The following is a 23,675-nucleotide window of genomic DNA, read 5'->3' on the forward strand; positions in this document are numbered from 1 at the left end:
TCACTGTTTGTTAATTTTCCCAGATGCACTCCGATGTCCAGCGAAACACGAATTCAACCAGCAAAGGCAGTAACTGTGCAGATTCTCTCTCTCTCTCTTTCTCTCCTGCACTGTCCTCACCATGTGCTTCCTTTGTCTGCTCTTCTCCCTTTTAAAACTGCTGTTGTTTTGACTTTTTTTTCCCAAAGTTCCAAAACAATGCAACAGCATATAAACCAGTAATTGCTGCTCCTGGAATTCAAGGAAATCCCTTCCAACACCTAAAATACTTCAAAAAAAGGAGCAGCTCTTATAGCCAGAAATTTTTCGCATCCTCCATTTTGGATTACCCAGAATCCCTAAACAACTTAGCATCAATAGCCCTCTGCAGTAAAGAATTCTATAGATTCACTGCCAACGGAGAGAAGAAATTCCTCCTCATTGCTTGCTTTAAATGTGCATTCCTTTATTCTGATATTGTCTCCTCTGTGTCTAGACTCTCCCACAAGGAGAAATAATGGCTCTGCATCTAGCCCAAGTTCCTTAAGAATCTTGTATATTTTATTTAGGTCAGCTCTCATTCTTATGCAATTGCAATTAGTACATGCCTAACTTATACAATCCCTCCTCCTAAGAAAGTCTGTCCATACCTGGTATCAGTCTAGTGAATTTTCTCTGGATTGCCTCCAATGCCATTACATCTTTCTTTAGATAAGGGGCTTAAAACAGCTCAGAATATTCCAGCCATGGTCTGTCTAGTGCCTTATATAGTTTAGCAAAGCCTCCTTACTTTGATACACCATGTCCTTTGAAATAAAGATTAACATTCCATTTACTTTTCCTGTTACTTGCTCAATTTGGATGCTAGGTTTTTATGATTCATGCATGAGGATTCCCATATCGCTTTCTTATGTAGGTTTGTACAGTCTTTCTCCACTTAGATAATATTCAGCTTCTCTATTCTTCCTTCCAAAGTTCATAAGCTCACATTTTCCCAGAATATATTCCATTTGTTATGCTTTTAACTACTCACTGAACGAGTCTATATCCCTCCGCCGACTCTTTCACCCTAACCAAGTGCCTTTCCACCTATGTTTGTACCATCCACAAACTTGGCTGCTGTACATTCATTCTCCTCATTGAAGTCATTCTTATGTATTGTAAACAATTGGCCCCAGCAATGGTCCCTGTGACAATTCAATAAGTTACAGGTTGCCAATCCTGAAAACGTTCCCTTATCACAATTCTCTTTCTTGTATTAGTTAAACAATCCTCTTAATATATTATCTCCATATCAAGTTGCTAATGTGTGGTACCTTACCAATAGCTTGGGAAAATCCACTGCTTCTTCTCTGCTTATCTTGCTTGTTACCCCTTCAGAGACTTCTAGCAATTTTGTCAAACCTGATTTCCACTTCATGACGTCCTGCTGATTCTTTTTGCTTATGTTATATTTCTAAATGCTCTGCATTGTATTCTTCACAATAGATTCTAACATTTTCCCAATAAAAGATGTTAAGTTAATTGGTGTATAGTTACCTCTTTTAGTCTCCTTCCCTTTTTAAATAAAGGTATTCATTGGGAGTTTCCAATCTTCTGGGACTTTTTCCAACATCCATAGATGCTTGAAAGGTTACTACCAATGCTTCACCAACTCTGTAGCTACTTCCTTTAACAATGGGTCAAGGAGACTTTTCGGCCTTTATCCCCAATAGTTTCCCTGCCACTTGTTCTCTAGTTATAGTTGTTGTTTTTGTTTCCTCTCCTCCTTTTGCCCCTTTATTATTCAGCAATTCTGAAATGATATTAGTGTCTTCTACTACGAAGACTGAAGCAATGTATTTAATCAACTCCTCTGCTATTTCCTCATTCCCCATTATAATTTTCTAAACCTCATTCTATAAGGGGCCTATGTTCACTTTTTGACTTCTTGCTTTCTTTTTATGTATTTAAAGAACCACTTGCGGTCTATCTTGATAAGTTTATGTTCCAAGTTTTTCTTCTTTTTTTTAGTGGTTGTCTTTTGTTTTTTTTATAAGTTTTCCAATCATGTAGCTCACCAGTAAACTTTGCCACATTATCTGGTTTCCTTTCAGTTTGAAACCATTCTTAACTTCCCTGGTTAACCATGGTGGACTTATCCCATCCTGGACTCTTTCTTTGTCACAAGGATATCTCTTTGCTGTGAGCCATGAACTATTTTCTTAAACATCTACCATTGTTCATCAACTATCTTTCCTGGTAAATTCCTTCCTAGCCAGCTCTGCCCTCATTCTTTGTAATTACCCTTATTTAAATTTAGCACAGCTTTTCCAACCCAGGTTTTTCCCTTTCAAACTGAATGCTAAATTCTCCCCTGTTTTGGTTACTGTTTCCTAGGGGATCTTTTATTCCAACATATTTTATTAAATGTGCCTCTTGTAACACCAGATCCCTGGTTGGATCCACAATGTTTTTTTGTAGGAAACTGTCCCAAATACACGCTATGAATTCTTCCTCATGGCTACCTCTGCCAATCTAACCTTTCCAATCTACATGAAGAGTGAAGTCACCCATGATTAACACACTGCCTTTCTTACATACCTTCACTACCTCCCAATTCATTCTCAATCCTATTGTGTAACCACTGTTAGGGGGCTTAAAGACCTCTCATACCAGTGTCTTCTTCCCAATTTTATTTCATATCTCCACCCAGATGGGTTCTACACCTTTTTATTAGATTACTTACAGTGTGGAAACAGGCACTTCGGCCCAACAAGTCCACACCGACCCGCCGAAGCGCAACCCACCCAGACCCATTCCCCTACATTTACACCTTCACCTAACACTATGGGCAATTTAGCATAGCCAATTAACCTAACCTGCACATTTTTGGACTGTGGGAGGAAACCGGAGCACCCGGAGGAAACCCACGCAGACACGGGGAGAATGTGCAAACTCCACACAGTCAGTCGCCTGAGGCGGGAATTGAACCCGGGTCTCTGGCGCTGTGAGGCAGCAGTGCTAACCACTGTACCACCATGCCGTCCACGATCATTTCTTGCTATTGCACTTAATCCATCCCCGACCAACAAAGTGACAATACCTCCCTTTTCTTCCTTTCAGAAAGTCACATACTCCTGAATATTTAGTTCCCAGCTTTGATTTCCTTGCAACCATGTCATACAGTCATAGAGTCATAGAGATGTACAGCACAGAAACAAACCCTTCGTTCCAACTCGTCCATGTTGACCAGATATCCCACCGTAATCTAGTCCCATCTGCCAGCACCCAGCCCATATCCCTCCAAACCCTTCCTATTCATATACCCATTCAAATGCCTTTTAATGTTGCAATTGTACTAGACTCTACTTCCCCTAGCAGCTTATTCCATACACACGCCACCCTCTGTGTGAAAATGTTGCCCCTTAGGTCTCTTTTATATCTTTCCCCTCTCACCCTAAACCTATGCCCTCTAGTTCTGGATTCCCCCATCCCAGAGATGTGACTTTGTCTATTTACCCGATCCATGCCCCTCGTGATTTTATAAACCTCTATAAGGTCACTCCTCAGCCTCTGAGGCTCCAGGGAAAACAGAGTTCTAGAGTACACTTGATCAGGTCCTGGGGATTTATCCACTTTGATGTGTTTCAAGACATCCATCACTTCCTCCTTTGTAATATGGCCATTTTTCAAGATGTCACTATCTATTTCCCTACATCCTATATTTTCCATGTCCTCTTCCACAGTAAACACTGATGCAAAATACTTGTTTAGTATCTCCCCCATCTCCAGCGGCTCCACACAAAGGCCACCTTGCTGATCTTTGAGGGGCCCTATTCTCTCCCTCGTTACCCTTTTGTCCTTAACGTATTTGTAAAAATCCTTTGCATTCTCCTTAACTCTAGTTGCCAAAACCACATCATGTCCCCTTTTTGCCCTCCTGATTTCCCCCTTAAGTATACCACTACTGCCTTTATACTCTTCTAAGGATTCATTCGATCTATCTTGTCAATACCTGACATATGCTTCCTTCTGTTTCTTAACTAAACCCTCAATACCTTTAGTCTCCGTAATAGCTATAAGATCACACACTCATTAACCTTTATTTGTGCCATTAGTTCATTTATTTTGTTTCAAGTACTATGTGCATTCATGTTAAGAGCCATTTATTTTTTTTAACACTTTTTCCCCTTCCCCCTTCACCCTGTTTACTGCCATTTTTCTATTTTTGTCTCTTTCTGTCCCACTTTGGGTTTCAATATCTAAATAACTGCCCTGTAATGCAGCTGTATTCTTTCTACAATTGTAAGCCAATAATTTTCTCCCCCAAACCCCTAATTAAATGCCCTTTCTACAGCCCTAGGTATTTGATTCACCAGGACACTGGTCCCAGCAGGTCCAAGGAACTTTCTGCATGAACTTGTAGCTTGATATACACATAAATTCTCTCAATGCCGTGGTGGAGTTTAGGTTCTCCTCCAATTTTCTCCACTTATTCATGTGACATTGACATCATCGATATGTACATTCCCAGTTAATCTCATGAGTTGACAGCGACCAGTTCTGCAGTGTTTGCTTTCTTTGTTCAATACTTGCTCTTTCAAATGGACAACAATACCACTGAAGTGGAAATACAGTACTCTGTGGCATTCCCTGAAAATAATTAACTGGAAACCTATGCAGTGTAAAAATGAAACAATTTTCTTAAATTTAAGTAATGTAAATGATCAATATTTTGCACAGTTGCTTGACATTATATCTTATATCTTTAAAACAAAAAACTAGCTTTTGTGTTCAACATTAAATGACTGAAACTTTCACAATTTCAATGAGTTTCCCTGGAAGCTCACTGTTCCTCTTTTTGTTGCATAAAATAATTGTAAAATATCTCACATGTGGTTCATTTCTCTTATTAAAGAGGAAGTAGCTGTGGAATGATTCTGTACTATCTAACAATTGTCTTCTGTCAAATTAGTTTGAAGTGGATCTAATGGCAGTAACAGTTGAAAACACAAATGATATAAAGCGTATTTTAATAGTATGACATTCTTAGGAACAGAACAGGAACTTAGCATTTAAAGAACTTGGTAGAATTGGTTTTAGTACAGGCAAAACATCTCCATTCAATTATTTTTCACAAGAACATATAAAATAGTAGTCGGCTGAGACCAAACAGCTCCACTGGCCTCCACTCAATACAATCATGGATTCTCCTAATCTCAGTACTAAATGCTTGAGCTATTATCCTAAGAGCTATTCCCATATTCTGAATTCTCATGAAAATACCAGCCAAATGGTAATTGGATTAAAAATATTATGCTTTGGGAAATAGATCAATTTTGAGTGGGACCAATAAATTAAAACATAGTACAGCCTGAGGTTTACCTGTATTATTTACATTAGGGTGAACAGCAATATATTTGTTGAATAAGATTCACTCCATGTGATGTCAAAAAATAGCTGAAGGGAATGAATATTGCAAAGTTTAGGAGTCCTGATCTACGTTCCCACAATTTCTTTTTCTTCCCCAGGGACCTCCAAGGTTTGTACACAGCAGTGACTTCTGATACTGAAAGTCAATCTGGAAATGGCATTGGCTTGTCAACTGGTGTGTGTGTGAACCCTCAGAGTTGAGGGGACATTTGGCCCTGAAAACTTATACTGATATCTTGTGCTCCAGAATTAGTTACGCCCTAGCCTGTTCAATACAGCTACAAAACTGGCATCAACCTGACAATGTGGAAAGTTGCCCAGAAGTATCCTGTCCACAAACAAAAGCAGGAAAAATCCAATCCAGCCAATTAGACTCCATGATCAGCAAAATGAAAGAAGGGTCAATCAACAGTGCTATGAAGCAACACTTGCTTAGCAATAACTAGATCACTGAGGCTCAGTTGGATTCTACTGGGGCTACTCAGCTCCTGACCCCATCACAGCCTTGTTCAAACATGGACACAAGATTAGAACTCCAGAGGTGAAGTGAGAGTGACTGCCCTTGATATCAACTGGCTCTGTCTTTTGTAGACCAGTATTGATGAAAAAGTATACAAGCAAAGATAATGATCAGGCACTCTTTCTCGATCTGAACACATCATCATTCCACTTGTGCTGATGCCCTGGATGCAAATACACAAGTATTTCTTGCTGCATTAAGTTCTGTCTGGCTGATGTTGCAGCACACAGTGACTTTATCATTTATACAATAGCATTTCAGCATGACCATTGCCGTCACTAATTTTTTGACATCAGTGAATATTATTTATTGTTCTGTGCCCCAGTCATACATCCTTTGCAGTGAGTTGGTGCAGTGGTTCACCCTCTAATGAAAAATTGGGTCATAAGTATCTTAAATCGTTGACAAATACAACAAATCTTTGTACTGCTTTTACATCTGTTGGGTGGTGCATCACTGCTACAGATCTCACCTTTCTGGAACTGTGCAAAAAATCTTCCGCTGCTTGCAAACAACAAATAAATCTGGGGAGTTCTGTCTAACTGTAAATTATGATGTTGTTTTGACATGGCTTCTTCTATTTTGTCTGAGCATCCATAAACTGACAGATCATCCACTATCGCAGACTACTCACAGTTTTATGTTGTTTGTATAGATACTTCTCTGGAGCCATGGAAATGCCAAACAGCATGCACAAACATCCCAAAGGGCATCCTAAACACAGTTAGAAAGCTGCTGCTTTTATTCAGCTTCACTTACCAGCAACCATCATGAGTATCTAGGATAGGCTTTTGCCTTTCCATTTTCTGGCAAAATTCCTTAAATGGTTGAGATTGGCTATTGACAGCTCATCACAGTTTTGTTTAGGTCAATGCAAGCTCTCGGCTTTCCAGATTGTATCCCTGCTGCCATGCTGTAGGAGTCTTCATTTTCCATCTCATATCTCAGGCTAAACCTGAGGGCAACTGGAAATTTCCTCAGCAGATGCTCAGTTGGTCTCACACACTCATCTGATTCAAGATAATATTCTCCAGAAAGACATCCTAGGCCTCTAAGTGCATTGTGGTACATCTTTAGGATCTGCTCCATAATCAATGGTCATAGTGCAATTACTCAAATTATGCACATTTCTTTGGAACAGTCAGCACAAAGGGACTACAATCTGCGGGACCAATAGCCCTGAACACCTTCGCTGCCCATGATAAACTGATTTTATTTTTGTGGAATATTAGTTTTTTCCATTATTATAAAATATCCCTAGATTGTAATATTAAAAAATTGTAACATTTCACCTTCTGCTTTAATCCCATATGTATCTCACAATCTTTATTTGAAATGAAGGATATTCAATACTTTGTACTCCTCAGTTTACTGTCTGTAAAGGTTCTTCGATATGATTGGCTGCTTAAGTTTTTCAACATCAACATTGATGCTGGATACAAGTGATAACTGATAACAGAAATCATTTAACATCATAAAAGATACGATCACGAATCATTGCGATAATTTTTCTTCAGGTTCAGGCGTGGATACATTTATGCATCCAATTGGAAAACTCACTCTGAATCCCATGTGACCTAACTTCACTAATTGACTACTATGCAGAACCTTGTCGAAGGCTTTACTAAAATTCAAATAAACAACATCTACTGCCCTGCCATCATTAATTGTTTTGGTAACTTCCTCAAAAAACTCAATCAAGTTTGTGAGACATGATTTTTCTGGCCCAAAACCATGCTGACTATCCCTTATCAATTGTTGCCTCTCTAAATGACCATGAATCCTCCTTGAATGATTTAAAATCATTGTCCTCACGTCTGTTGGACCAGGACATTAAACCCATTTTCAGAGGTATCAATACAATTGCATCAAGTTACTGCTCTTCAAAATGGCACTGAATGTACTTTTAATATAAAAGATTATAAAGAATTGCATTTTATTATGCTGTGCTGGCTCATGGAAGACTTTAAATTTCCAATTGTGCAAATATGTTTAAACTGATGGTTGACTAAAATTTCGCTTTGGAAATAAAATGATATTCCAAGCCCAAGTTGCAGCCAGATTGTCAATTGCACTCAAAATGGAAAATATATCCAAAGACTATGATCTAGTCTTAAACTAGTTATAAACTCCTTGAAATGTTGGTCCAATACCAGTTTTGGTCCTTGTAATCATTATTTGGCCATTATTTGCTGTACTGCTGAAAATGTGTTGCTGGAAAAGCGCAGCAGGTCAAGCAGCATCCAGGGAACAGGAGAATCGACGTTTCGGGCATAAGCCCTTCTTCAGGAAGGGCTTATGCCCGAAACGTCGATTCTCCTGTTCCCTGGATGCTGCCTGACCTGCTGTGCTTTTCCAGCAACACATTTTCAGCTCTGATCTCCAGCATCTGCAGACCTCACTTTCTCCCCATTTTCTGCTGTATAATTACATATGATTCAAATTAGTGACTCAAACTTACCACATATTTGGACCCCTGTTCTTCTACAGTTCTAGTTTCTGGTATATCAAAAAGCAATCGAATTGGCTTCACCTTTTTATTCATATTATTCCAATACTGCAACAGCTGTTTTGTGGTTAGCGTAGCTTCTGGGACTGTTGCGCTGGAAGGGGCTAAGAAAGGAAGACAGCCTATAAATTGACTTTATTTTAACGCATTGGAATGTTAGTAAAACATTCAAGTTGAACTTCTTTTTAAGGCTTGAAATCAATTCATCAATATAATGTTTCAAACTTTTGTTATGATGTATTTTTTATGGAATATTTGCTGTAGAGATCAAATGCTTGTATGCCCACACCCTATCTGTCCCAGATATCAGGAAATTACAGTATAGATGGAAGTCATTTGATTGACTTGTTGTACCTGCCACCTATGCTAGTTTGTAAACTGAAGTTATTTATTCTCATCCTAATTACTGGTATCCTCTTTCATTCCTTTTTGAATGTTCTTCAGTTCTCTAAAACTTCATGTTATGAACTCTGCTTGAATAGCTACTTGCAGCTAACATTTCTAATGACAAAATGCTTCAAAAAAACCTTAACATTTTGACTCTATTCTTCTCATGACATCTTCAAGTACATGTTGCTTGTTGCCTGTTACATTTGTTACAAATTTGACATAATCTGCCCTTTTATTGCCTTTCTTCATCTTGAACATTTCTATTATTTCTCGCTAGCTTTTTCTGTCCCACTTAGAAAAAAGAAGTTTCTGAGCCTTCTTCCCTTCATTTCTGATATGATTCCAGTGAATCTTCTATGATGTTAACATGCTTACTTTAATGGTGTACCCAAATCTGGATATAACAGCACACCTATGGCCAAAGCAATATTCAATGGTGCTTTGTGCTAAATTCATAATCTTCTTTACTTTATTTAAACAGCTTTTCTACCTTCCATTTAAAGATCTTATTAATCATAACCCTGGATTGTTCTTGCCTCAGCAGAAGGAATTTTCTATTACCTGTGCCTCAAGGTCCACAATGTTCTGTTCATTAAATTAAATAAGTGAAAAACCAAAGACTGTAGAGCCCAGAAACAGAAAAACCTGCTACTCTGCTGTTTTAACATGCTGTGCCAACATGTTGCCCTATCTCTTCCAAGGTTTAGGAAGAATAATTCACAGATGCTCAACGTTTTGTGCTGTTTTACTCAAGATAAAACTGAGCATTAAAGATGCCAACAAAATTTGGACATAAACCCTGAATGGGTTGGAAAGTACTCAAATTGCATGTTAATAACACAATTAAGCATTAAATGTGATGTAAACCTCTCTGTTGTTGTGTTTAGTTACACCACTTCATTTACCTTTGTTTTGTTGTGAAACATCACTACTGCATCCTTGTGCAGCCCCAGTAACACTTTGTTCCTTAATGGAGTTTTTATAGCAAAATGCTGCTGAATGCTCATTGTTCAGTGATGAATCTTTTTGTTTGTAATCTTCCATTGTTTTAACAACCTGTATGCTAAAAAAAATCACAAGGTTATATTGTTACATTTGCCTGTTTGAAGAGGATCTATGGATGAATGATTGGTTAGCATTAATTAACTGTAAAGGTTAATGAATTGACGATTGCTTGTGTTATTAAATGAAGCATTTTTACCTTAGTATGTATATCCAAATTTGAAGTCCTAATGTGGAGGATTTGTTCTTTGCAGTTATCTAAAAGAATGCAAAGAAGACAGATGGGTGTTTATATTCTTGGAAATTTCTCAAAATACCTAAAAGTTAAAAAAAAGCCTGAGAGTGAATTGAGACAAATGTGGGAGTTATTTTATAAATGCTATGAACCAGCTGGAACTGGGATCTCCAGAACTTACCAAAACTGTAATGGTGGCGCCCAAGGATAAATTGAATGCTGTTCTGGTCCATGGACATTGGCACCCATAAGGAATGCCCTTTAGTTTCTTTCATCAATGCCTCCTGTTGTCTTTCTAATTGCAATCCTACTGTAAGTTACAAAAACAGAAACTGCTGGAGAATGTTTATCAGTCCTGAAGAAGGGTCTTTGGATCTGAAACGTTAACTCTGCTTTCGTTCCACTCATTCTGCTAGACCTGCTGCGTTTCTCCAGCAATTTCTGTTTTTGACTTAGATTTCCCATATCTGCAGTTCTTGATTGTTTGTTTGTCTAATATTAAGTTATTTTGCATTCAGTCACGGGATACAGGCATTACTGGCTGGGCTAGCATTTATTGCCCATACCTAGCTGTTATTGACAAAGTAGTGATGAGTTGTCTTCTTCCACTGCAGAACTTTTGCCATTTAATCATTTTATTGTCTTTATGTACTTTGCACATTACTTGATTTCTTGCTGTGGTGTTTCATGGTGCTACACCTTCTAATGACAAATATTTCCAAAGGTAATGGTAGATTTGGATTGGTAGTAGTTACTTGCTCATATTTCTTCCGTCTCTCTCTCTGTGTGTGCATATTTTATTAATTTCTTTTGCCTCATTCTGGTCTTATTTCAATATGGTCACCACAAATAGCTTTCTCTGTATCTTGGTATTGCTGAAGACTGTATAAAAACAATCCAAATTCTGGAAATTCCAAATTGGATGTCATATGCATTACTGAGTCAATCTTTTAGACTTTGAAAATCTACAGATTAAACCTAGTATGAATGCTGCCATTATTGTGAACAGTGCAATGGTCCCTAGAGTCTAACTTAGTTGCATCTGCAACCTTCTCTCTGGTACACTAAAGATTTATGTATAATGTGATGAGCAGAAATCATGGGTTTGCACACTGGAGTAATCTACAACATCTTGTTTATTTGATTTTAGAGACATGTCGCATGGAATCTTGTATGTAATTAGATTACTTACAGTGTGGAAACAGGCCCTTCGGCCCAACAAGTCCACACCAACCCACTGAAGCGCAACCCACCCATACCCATACATTTACCCCTTACCTAACACTACGGGCAATTTAGCATGGCCAATTCACCTGACCTATACATCTTTGGACTGTGGGAGGAAACCGGAGCACCCGGAGGAAACCCACGCAGACACAGGGAGAACGTGCAAACTCCACACAGTCAGACGTCTGAGGCAGGAATTGAACGCGGGTCTCTGGCACTGTGAGGTAGCAGTGCTAACACTGTGCCACCGTGTCGCCCAAATGTTCCCTGAAAGCCGAAATATATGAAGTTGCAAATCACACAACACCAGGTTATTGTCCAACAAGTTTAATTAGAAGCACTAGCTTTCAGAACGTCGCTCCTTCATCAGGTGGTTCCTTCATCAACCACCTGATGAAAGAGCGGCGTTCCGAAAGCTAGTGCTTCCAATTAAACCTGTTGGACTATAACCAGGTGTTGTGTGATTTGTAACTTTGTACACCACAGTCCAACACAGCACTGGGCGGCACGTTGGCACAGTGGTTAGCACTGCTGCCTCACAACGCCAGAGGCCCGGGTTCAATTCCCGCCTCAGCCAACTGTCTGTGTGGAGTTTGCACGTTCTCCCCGTGTCTGTGTGGGTTTCCTCTGGGTGCTGTGGTTTCCTCCCACAGTCCAAAAATGCGCAGGTTAGGTGAATTGGCCATGCTAAATTGTTTGTAGCGTTAGGTGAAGGGGTAAATCAAGGGCAATGGGTCTGGATGGGTTGTTCTTCGGAGGGGCGGTGTGGACTTGTTGGGCCGAAGGGCCTGTTTCCACACTGTAAGTAATATAATCTCCAAATCAGAAATATATGAATGTTGTATGGCTGTAATGTCAAACACCACCAGCTTGAGTTTGGAGAGGTCTCTGTCACAATCCCCTGTCCTTGACTGTTTCTAAGGGCTTACTCTGTTTACAGTTGTAAAGGAAAGCCTCCAGTAAGGCTTAATGAGAAAAAGGCTCTTGCCTTAAACAAGATGTAGTTTATTGCATTATAGCAATTAAGAACTTGTAACTTTAACAATTTTCTTAGGATTATGAGGACAATTAAGATAACATATATGCCTTCTGCAAGATCTTATGTCAGAGCCTTGCTGCGTTTTTCATTTTTTAAATAATTTTGTCAATTTTGGTAAACTGTGAGCTGAAGATGACATTTGCATTGTGGGTAGCAGCTTGTGTTATATATAAAAAAGGAACCATTGTTTGTTTGTCAAGCCAGGTCTGGAGGTTAATTACAAGATTGGTTCTTGATCACAGGTTTCTATAGTCTCTTCGACTCTGAAGAAAGCAATATAGTTTGGCCATTAACAAGGTTGGTACCTGAGGACTGGTGCCAGCAGGTCTGGGAGGGAATATGAATTGTTAGGTCCATGCCCCCCACCAACACACCCTCTACTCACGGCACGTTCCCCTGCCACCGCAAAAAATGCAAAACCTTTGCCCGCACCTCAATCCCTTATCTCCGTCCACAGTCCCAAAGGATCCTTCCACATCCAACAGAGATTTACCTGTACTTCCACACGCTTAATCTACTCTGATCGTTGCTCCCAATGTGGTCTCCTCTACATTGAGGAGACAGGACGCCAACTTGCAGAACATTTCAGGGAACATCTCTGGGACACACGCACTAAACAACCCCACCACCCTGTGACTGAACACTTCAACTCCCCCACCCACACAACCAAGGAAATGCAAGTCCTGGACATCCTTCACCGCCTAACCTGAACCACCTGATGCCTGGAGGAAGAACACCTCATCTCTCACCTTGGGACCTTCTAACCACATGGGATCAATGTGGATTTCACCAGTTTCCTCACTTTCCCTACCCCCGCCTTATCCCAAATCCAAACTGTGAACTCGACAATGCCTTTCGAACTGTCCTACCTATTGCATCCCAGCTACCTTCCCCCCCCAGCTCCACCACCTACCCTCCTCACCCCCCCTCCCATCCCCAACTATTTATCTCTCAGCTCCTTTGGGCCACAAGCCTCATTCCTGATGAAGGGCTCCTGATCCTCGGATGCTGTCTGACTGGCTGTACCTTTCTAGCACCACACTCTTCAACTCTGATCTCCAGCATCTGCAATCCTTACTTTCTCCAGTCACTTGCATCCTCAACGCTCAGCTAGTCTTATTGCATTCTCCTGATTTATAGCTTTTTTGATTGATTGCAGTGATTTTTCCTGACAAGCATAGGAATTTATAGAAACATATTCTGGGAATATGTTTCTATAAGTTTTAGCCCCAAATATATGAATATTAGTTACATTATAATTATAAATTTACAATGTAATGAGTTATGAAATATTTTAGCTACAGATTCTCTACATTAATCCTTTACTTGTTAATTGTTTTATGACTATATTGCAGCTCCAGTTTTGTCTCAGTTGATTCATTTCTTACTAATCTGATTTTCTCCAAAACTTGAAGGTGCATCTCTTACCTTTTATATAAAGAATTTGATGAAGCAAGAAGTGATGCGCAAGCCTTATTATGGAGCATAAGAATAGAGATCTAAAACATTAAGTGGACTGACACATTATAAATTGTCCTGTGCAAGATCTTCCACCAGGTTTATGACAGCTTTCTGCCTGATAGATGTTTCCAAATTTGAGATGCAGGTGCCGGATGCCATTTCATGGCAGCTGCATGTCTGATCATGCATGAATATACCCAACATTCTATGACCACTATAATTTGGTTGTGAAGAGTTAAACAGCTACTACTGAATTTCAACAAGTTTAACTGATGGCTAACATGTATGTTCGTATATGCACTGCAAATCTTGCACATTCTTGAATGAGTTGGGGGAGTGATGATTCATAACGCCACAGTTTCCAGTGCCTCTGTCAATTGTCTAATTACAAGTGGCGACTATACCTCCATCTATGGTGGCAGATAGGATGTGAGTAAGAGTTGTAGTTACTTTGATCCCTTTGGACCCTGTTTGGTCTGAGGATCACATTCCATGTGCTAGGAATTGATCTTCTCTTGTCGGCTTGATCATTCAATTTCTGAGCCTGCTAGGTTTACCATATTCAGAGACCTTGTGTTGATTTCTCAGATTTTAATTTGGTTTCTCTCAATCAAACTTTATCATGCTATTTTAACTGATTTTTAGCCTGAGGATTAACTTGAACCTTTATTTTGTATACCTGTTTTCTTCTTCACACTGGCGCCCAAAATCCAGTATCTGGTTGGATTCTGAAACAGTAGAATCTTAGAATCATAGAATTTACAATAAAGAAGGTGAGATTGCAGGGATAGGGTGAGGTGTTGGGTCTGGGTGGGATGCTGTTCAGAGAGTTGGTGCAGACTCAATGGGCCATTGTTGAGAATCTATGAGGCCAGTCAACTCATCGTGTCTATACTGGCTCATGAAAGAGCAACCTATCGAGTTCAATTTTGCAGCCTTACTCTGTAAGGTTGATTAGAAAAATATATTAATTTTTTAAAAAAGTCCTCTATTTAAATTAACATGGAAACAACAATAATTCAAAGAAATCTATCTATCATACTTTTAAATGCTTCAAAACAGGAATTTTTTGTCAGCAGTTCCTGATCCATCTGTGGCAAAGTTAGCAAGTTCAAGAAGTCTTTTTATTTTATACGAAACACATTTCCTGCATTTTCGCATGAATGCACTCTTCAGCCTTTTATGTAAATACTGTTAAATAAAGCACTATGGTAATGATCTCCTGAGACCTCGATAAATGTAAAGCAAAAGTCCCTGAAACATCTGTAATCATATTGATAACACATGGTATCTCCTCAGCCTTTAAGGTGCTCTCCTGAGCTTTCCAGAAGCAAGTATATTGTGAAACTTCCATCAACACCATATATCAAAAAATATTTCAAAGACTGGGATGCTGAGTGCACAGTCATTAGACCAATTCAGACCAATGAGTCCTGATAATCTAGACCACAAAATCCTACTTCAATTTGTTCTGCTTAAAGGTAAGGGGACTAGAAGTTACAGTGAGCTGTTGCTAGTCTTTATGGTGGATAAAACAGATAAAAAATGTCTCTTTGTATTCATAACTTGAGAGTGATGAAAATAAAGAGAAAGAGTCATTAAACCTTGCATGTGGTCCTTGATTTTCTTTGAGATACAACTAAAGTGGCCAGTGAGGATATAAATGCTGTGTGTATATATATATCTCTGCCTTAGAGCATGGCAGATAGCCATAACAGTAAAATAGGTCATGCATTCCAATAGCTCTCTGATGGTGTTTTTGATCCACATAAGCCTCCTTTCTCATTGTAACATCTAATCCTATGAATATATCATTCCATTCCTTTCTCCCTCATTCATTTTTCTTTCTTCCCCTTAAGTGTTGCAATCATTCCATATGGTAGCAAGTTTCACGTTGTCACTATAAAGAACTTACAACTGAATTTCCTGAATCAGAGTCAGCTGGACTCGAAGCATTAACTGTTTTCTCTCCACAGATGCTACCAAATCTGCTGAGTTTTTCCAGTAATTTCTGTTTTTATTTGTTTCAGCTCTCCAGCAATACAGTTCTTTGTTTTATTCTAGAATTCCTACAGTGTGGAAACAGGCCCTTCAGCCCAACAAGTCCACACCACTTCTCCGAAGGGTATCCCACCCAGACCCATTATTTTAAGTTTCCCCTGACCTACACGTCCCTGAACACTATAGGCAATTTAGCTTGGTCAATTTGCATGGCCTGCATATCTTTGGCCTGTGGGAGGAAACACACGCAGACACGGGGAGAATGTGCAAATTTCACACAGACAGGCACCCGAGGCAGGAATTGAAGCTGGGTCCCTGGCGCTGTGAGGCAGCAGTGCTGACCACTGAGCCACCGTGCTGCTCTTACTGAATTTCTTATTGGATTTTGGAGTGATTATCTCTTCTGTAAGACTGCTGGTTTTAGACTCTGTCACCTGAACAAACTCCTTAAAGCCATCCAAAAGGATTCCTCTCTGTTTTCTAAAGAGCACAGTTCATGCCTTTCAGAATTTACAATCATTATAAGAGACATTTCAGATAAGATGATTGACACTAAATTGTTTTTCTTTAATTTTTGGAAAATATTCAGTTATTTGCAATTTTACTACATGCAAGATTATTACTTACATGAGTCTATGACAACTTAAGATGAAATTCAAGTGTCCGTCATAATATAAATCAAAAATCTCTCCAGTGATTACAAGTTCCAGATTTCCATCACTGCTATAAATGAATCAGGTCTGTGTACAGCTCAAAGGAGTGGATCCCTCCCACACACAACAAAAGTGTTATAATCCTCTAGTTCCAATAACGGTTCCTCAAAGTTTATCTAATAAGACTAATTACATTACACAGCCCAGCTTATATATTTTAAATACTGGTTGGAAAGAAAAGAAAATCCAAATCTTGAACTATTTTTAGACAGTACGTACATATTACTGCAATCTAGAAAATAGGAAGCACTAAGTTTGAAGCATGAACTAACCTTTAACGTCTGAGTTTTGTCCTGGAGCTAAGGCACCAAAATAAAGGTAAACGTTGCAATTGTTGTAATGATGGATGTGAAGAACTGAAGTATTTTCAGTTTTACATAATTGAAACGTTGTTTCTGTAGATATGTGCAGTTATAAGGACACTTTGCCTTACGTCGTTAAAAAGAAAGAAGTTATGCGCTGAAATACTGATTACTTCCTCTAAGGGAGGGGTTTATGCAAAGGGAAATGTTCTTTAACAATTTTTTTTTAAAAGAGATACAACATCTAAAGATAGGCAGATGGGAAGAAACTGTTCTTGTTGGTGGAAGGATTGAGGATCTTGCACAGTGATTTTAAATCATTGGCAGAAGAAGTATCAGTAACACAAGGAAAAGCATTTTTTATGCAGCAAATGGTTAGGACCTGGGATGCACTGTCTGAGGGTATGGTGGAGGCAGCTGTAATTGTCATCTTTGAAAGAAAATTGAGTGGTTATCTGATGAGGGAGAATTTTCAGGATGCAATAATGTTGGAAGCCTAACTGTTGAACACCAGAATAAAGTTGCTACTCATGGCATACACAGGGAATAAACAGTTCTGTAGACCCTTCCATATGTCTGTTTTTTTTCTCCTATATCTGGAAGTACTATGATATTCAACCGAATGACTTTCCGACCGCCAAATCACTGTGACTTGTTTTTAAAATATTTGTACTATAAACACATAAGCACCACCTGTAATCACCCATATAGCCTGGGTCTGCTTTTATTTTATTTTTCTGGGTTATTTTTCTCTTTTTGATTTCTCTTTTATATATCCGGAAGTGTTATCACACACACAGAATGAATTTCCCACCACTAAATCACTGGGTTTTCTTTTGGACATTTTGAAACTGCTAATCACCACTAGTAAAATCACCCGTGTAGCCAATTAAATATTTACAAGCAAGGCCCATTCTCCCATATCAGATAACCACTCAATTTTCTTTCAAAGCAAGGCCCATTATAGGCAATGCAAATCACCAAAAGTGCAAAAGGAGAGCAGGAAGGGGCTGGGTCTGCTTTTTTTTTGCATAGGTTAGAGCTGGGGGCAGGCCATTGACTGTAACCAAGGGAAGTCATACTCACTGAGTTCCATAGAGAGATTAATTATCGATTTCCCCGGGCTGTAAAAGGGGTTATCACACAGGGCTACTGGGGAGAGGCACTTTTGAAATAATATTACAAAGAGCTGACAGGGATACAATGGGTTGAATGGCCTCCTGCCATGCTGGAAATATTTTATGATCTTATAATATTGTATGTTGAGAGAGAAAATCCAGAGGCTGTTTATTATATTAGCATGTTCAAGTGACATGATAGTCACTTTGATGAAATGCCCATCACCATAGGTGATACTAAAGAAAAGCAAAGTTTATCAAGTGTTCTTTTGAGATTTCAATATTTTCCAATCAAATGCTCAATATCATCATCCTTTGGAATCTCTAGATGAGAAAAACACAGTCGACTCACAGTTCATTAACAATGAATAAATGGCCAATATTTTACATAATAATAGAATCTGTTCTGGAATCATCAAGTTCCTACAGATAGAGATCATTCAGCCCATCGAGTCTGCACCGACCCACTGAAGAGCATCCAATCCCCCACCCTCCATGTCACCCTGCATTTATCACAGCTAACTTACCTAGTCTGCACACTGCTGGACACTATGGGGCATGACCAGTCCACCTAAAACATCTTGCATATTATTGGATTGTGGGAGGAAACTGGAGCACCCAGAGAAAGCCCATGCAGATGTGGGGAGAATGTGCAAACTTCACACAGCCCAAGGGTGGAATCAAATCCAAGTTCCTGGTGCTGTGAGGTAGCAGTTCTAACCACTGAGCTGTTCCTGTTCTATTTATTTCCAGATCAGTTTTCTACTCCAGACAATAACTCGCTGACTTGCTGAGTCACATTTTGTCAGAGTTGTTAAATCTTGAAATACATTAGACTAACATCTAAGTTAGGAACACAATAACAAAATAAGAATCCTTCTTTTTATTTAACATATAAGAGAGAAAAAACACACACTTATGCAGTTAGTGGTAGGGGCCTGGGGAGTTTGTTGAACAAAGAGACAAAGGGGTTCAGGTACATGGTTCTGTGGAAGTGGTATAACAGGTAGACCATGTGGTGAAGAAGGCAGTTGGCATGCTTGCTTTCATTGGCCAGAGTATTGAGTATTAGAGTTGGGCCATCATGCTAAGGCCATACAGGATATTGGTGAGGCCACCTTTGAAGTATTGTGCACAGTTCTACTCTATAAAATCTTGAGGAGCATGGCTGAGTAGCCAAGGTCTTTTCCCTAGGATAGGGGAGTTCAAAACTGGAGGGCATGGGTTTAAAGTGAGAGGGGAAAGATTGAAAAGGGACTTGAGGGGGCAAACTTTTCACACACAGGATGGATTGTATGTGGAATGCGGAAGTGGTAAATACAGGTGCAGTTACAACATTTAAAAGACATTGGACAGGTACATGGATAGTAAAGATTTAGAGGGATATGGCCAAATGCAGGCAAATGGTTCTAGTTTAGTTTGGTAAACCTGGTCGGCATAGACGAGTTGGACCAAAGGTTCTGTTTCCATGTTGTCTGACTTTATGATTCAGGGAACCCCTTGAGTCAGCTGGGCTGTCTGACCTCTCCCAGCATGCTTTGGGATATTCTACATGTATTTTTGCAGCCCTCCTGGGGGCGTCCTGCCACAATGACTTCTGAATAGAGCAGCTGTTTGGGAGTCTGGCATTAGGTGGATGAACGTCAACAAGCAGGAGGCTGGAAGAGCACAGCCCGCCAGGCAGCATCAGGAGGTGGAGAAATCAGCGTTTCAGATATAACCCTTCTTCAGGATTACACCTGAAACATTGGACTTCACCTCCTGATGCCGCATGGCTTGCTGTGCTCTCCTAGTCTCCTTGTCTACCTTGGATTTGAGCATCTGCAGTTTTCTTTTGTCTCTAATTTGGGTGTATGAATGACACGCACTGCCCAGTCGAGTTGGCTTTGAATGATTAGCCCCTCAATTCTGGGCATGTGGGCTCGGGAGAGAATGTTGCTGTTGGGGAACTGTCTATCTTGTCACAGGATTTGGAGGATCCAGCAAAAGCATCTCTGGTGGTACAATTCTTGTCCATTCAGACACTGATCACCAACTCTCTGATATGTAGGAGTGCCAGAATGGTTGTATTTCTTCACGCAGCGAAAGTTAAGCTACCATGTCCAGTCCATTCATGTTCAGTTTTTCCTCCATGACCACCTATTGCCAGTTTACAAATTACGAAAATATTCTAAACCCTGCAGCTTGAAACAAAAACCGAAACTCCTCAGAGCAAGTCGAACTGTTCCAGAAAACTGTTTCCCCTGCCGGAAGCGTTGACTTGTGTGTTTTGCACAACTTCAGACTGACTTCCTGCAGGTTATCTGATGTCAGCTTCCTCTCCCACAAATAATAAATAGAGAAACTGGAGAGAGAGCAGTTTCTGAATTCTGATGGGATTCTGACGGTCTCAGAATGATCTTGAGCAAATGTCTCAGCCTCCCTGTGACCGGAACGCTTCAGGAGACGCCAGCAGTCTTGGTTATTGAAAAGACGGTATTTTGGGAAGGGATGGAAGTCTCTCTCTGCGCCAGTGGGAAGTGGAGACGGAGATCAGTTCATGGTGTTTCTCGGCCCGTAGCTACTGGGCATTGAGCCCCCAGTGCCAGTTCAGAGAAGGTGCAGCTCTCAAACTGTCGTGGGCATTTACACCACAAGGAAAGTTCATGTGAGTTTACGCCGTGTTTTTCTGTGTGTCTGGGAACAGCACGCACCCAGAAAAGTAGGAGCTCACAATCTCTCCACGAGCCTGTTTTGGAATTTTAGATGTTCTGAGAACATTACCTCAGGTACCCCTAGAAATTCCACTGTACTTGTTTGTTACATGCCGTTATTAAAACGTCTTGCGTTGCTATGAATGTGGGTGTGGAACTTTCAGAAATAGAACATAGAACATAGAGGAATACAGCGCAGTACAGGCCCTTCGGCCCTCGATGTTGCGCCGATCCAAGCCCACCTAACCTACACTAGCCCACTATCCTCCATATGCCTATCCAATGCCCGCTTAAATGACCATAATGAGGGAGAGTCCACCACTGCTACTGCCAGGGCATTCCATGAACTCACGACTCACTGAGTAAAGAACCTACCCCTAACATCTCTCCTATACCTACCCCCCCCTTAATTTAAAGCTATGCCCCCTTGGAAAAAGATTCTCACTGTCGACCCTATCTAAACCCCTAATCATCTTGTACACATCTATCAAGTCACCCCTAAACCTTCTTTTCTCCAATGAAAACAACCCCAAGTGCCTCAGCCTTTCCTCATACAATCTTCCTACCATAATGGCAACATCCTGGTAAACCTCCTCTGCACCCGTTCCAGTGCCACCACATCCTTCCTATAGTATGGTGACCAAAACTGCACACAATACTCCAGATGCGGCCGCACCAGAGGCTGAAACAACTGCAACATGACCTCAGTACTCCAGAACTCAATTCCTCTACCAATAAAAGCCAGTACGCACACTTAGCTACATTGAGCTCCATTTGCCACCTTTCTGCCCAGTTCTGCAGCTTATCTATATCCCGCTGTAACCTGCCACATCCTTCCTCACTGTCTACCACTCCTCTGACTTTCGTATCATCCGCAAACTTGCTCGCCCAAACTTAAAGCCCCTTCTCGAGGTCATTTATAAAAATGACAAAAAACAATGGTCCCAAAACAGATCCTTGCGGAACACTGCTAGTGACGGCACTCCAAGATGAACCTTTGCCATCAACTACTACCCTCTGTCTTCTTCCAGCCAGCCAACTCCTAATCCAAACCTCCAACTCACCCTCAATGCCATACCTCTGTATTTTTTGCAGTAGTGCTAGCAATACCATTCATGAAGTCTGAGATACACCTGGAATTATCTACTTGTAAAATTTTGTAATTGCTCAGCGCTGCTACGATATTGGGGGGAATAAAGCCTTCTTTTATGTCTTTAATATTGGGTTCGGATTAGACTAATAAAATCGAAGCGACTGTGCTGAATAACTCGGCCGTGTTCGCTCTCAGGAGGATTTAACAAACTCAGAATTGTTTGTTATGCTTATTTAGAATTTTTATCAAGTTAGCATTTTATTCTTTCAAAAATGTACTTTATTCATAAAAATATCTTTGTACATACATCGTCACTGAAGCAGTTTAATTCTGTACAGTAGCATATGAAGAAACATTGGGATTTGACTCTTATTCAACAAATAAACCAAAGGCATTTCTTACTTGTACAAGACAAAATTTACATATAGCAATTTCTGCCCAGAACTCTGAAGACCAGGTTGTAGGTGACAGTAAACTTGAGTCTAATCACATTCAATTTGGAAGGTGAAAGGATGCTGTCTTTAATCAAAACTATATTGAGTTTGCACTTGTTCATTCTGTAAACTGGGGAAAAGAATAGGACATGTGTGAAGCATTTATTACCCACCCCTAACTACCCTTGAGAAGATGGTGGTGAGGCACCTTCTTGAAGTCTTGTAGCCTGCAACGTTGTTAGGAAAGAAGTTCCAAGGTTTGGATCCAGTGACAGTGAAGGAGTGGTAGTTCCAAGTTAAAATGTTGTGTGGCTTGGGAGCAACGTGGAAGTGGCTGGTGTTCAACATTCTAACAAAGTTTTGCCCACAGCCCCTCTGATGTTCAGCGATCGGCACCGAATGCAGTATTGATTGCCCATTCCTTGGTGAATTGCTGCAGAGCATCTTGTAGATGATGCACATTGCTACATGTATACATGCAGCTCTTAGTACTTCCTACGTACTTACATGATGATCTTTATCCTTCATAAATGTCATTGTCATTAATTTGGCCATAAAATTCCATCTGAATGACAAATTACAGAATGGGCCACCATTTATGAATTTTCAAACATCATTAAAAATGTAGCAGCAAAAATGTGGCTCAGCAGTAGCACTCTTGCCTGAACTAGAAAGTTGTAGGTTCAGTCTCTATGCAATAGACTTGTGCACATAATCCACTTTGAGACATCAGCTCAGAAGTGAGAATTGGAGCTGTATTCTTTTTCATTAAGCATCAAACCAAGGCCCTAAATACTTTCTGATCTATGCAAAAGGTACCGTGGTATGATTCAGAAGAGATTGGGAGAATTTTCTTTGAGGTCATGGCCAATATTTATTCCTCAATCAGCACCTTTATAAAAATAAAGAAATGACTGGGCATTTATCGCACTGTTGTTTTTGGGATTGAGCTGTGCACAAAGTGGTCATTATGATTAGATTATCTACAGTGTGGAAACAGGCCCTTCAGCCCAATAACACCGACCCTCTAAAGACTAACCCACCCAGACCCATTTCCCTCTCACTAATGAACCTAGCACTATGGGCAATTTAGAATGACCAATTCACCTGACCTGCACATCTTTGGATTGTGGGAGGAAACCCACACAGAATGTGCAAACTCCACACAGACAGTCACCCAAGGCTGGAATCGAACCTGGGACCCTGGTGCTGTGAGGCAGCAGTGCTAACCACTGAGCCACCGTGCCTTATTTCCTACATTAGAGCAATAACTAGGTAAGAACAGTGACCATGCTCAAAGCTGAGTTAGATACATCTCTATTACAAAATTAAGTCAAGGGATCTGGAGTACAGACAGGATCCTGAAGCTGAGACCACATCCCAATCAGCCATGATCTCATTGATTGATGGAGCAGAACCAATCAATACTATACTATAGTGAAATGCTGCGGCATCTTCTAAATTTGTGAAAAATCCTGTTTAAATGTGAGTTTTTTAAAAAGAAATTGACAACAGCATTCCTTCCCAAAATTAGGCATTTCATT

The 23,675-nt window shown here is 40.1% G+C and overlaps 2 protein-coding genes across 9 annotated transcripts in view; one reads left to right on the top strand and one right to left on the bottom strand.

The window, feature by feature from the left end:
* snx20 (sorting nexin 20) overlaps nt 1-16,974 on the bottom strand; it is a 32,561-nt gene extending 15,587 nt beyond the window's left edge. The window contains exons 1-4 of the mRNA XM_043706960.1: nt 16,764-16,974; nt 10,015-10,073; nt 9,719-9,876; nt 8,376-8,527 (exon numbers count right to left, since the gene is read on the bottom strand). Coding sequence (XP_043562895.1) covers nt 8,376-8,527; nt 9,719-9,857 — 291 coding nt within the window. The 5' untranslated portion in view covers nt 9,858-9,876; nt 10,015-10,073; nt 16,764-16,974. The remainder of the gene's footprint in view (nt 1-8,375; nt 8,528-9,718; nt 9,877-10,014; nt 10,074-16,763) is intronic.
* A 3,206-nt stretch (nt 16,975-20,180) lies between these two features.
* The window catches only part of nod2 (nucleotide-binding oligomerization domain containing 2), a 72,544-nt gene continuing 69,049 nt past the window's right edge, over nt 20,181-23,675 (top strand). For 7 of the 8 annotated variants that reach the window (XR_006314121.1, XR_006314123.1, XR_006314122.1 and 4 more), the window contains exon 1: nt 20,181-20,558. The gene's annotated coding sequence lies outside the window, so the exon portion shown is untranslated. The other variant, XM_043706962.1, reaches the window with a different exon arrangement.

The sequence above is a fragment of the Chiloscyllium plagiosum genome, chromosome 17, assembly GCF_004010195.1.
Source record: "Chiloscyllium plagiosum isolate BGI_BamShark_2017 chromosome 17, ASM401019v2, whole genome shotgun sequence".
In the NCBI taxonomy this organism is placed as follows: domain Eukaryota; kingdom Metazoa; phylum Chordata; class Chondrichthyes; order Orectolobiformes; family Hemiscylliidae; genus Chiloscyllium; species Chiloscyllium plagiosum.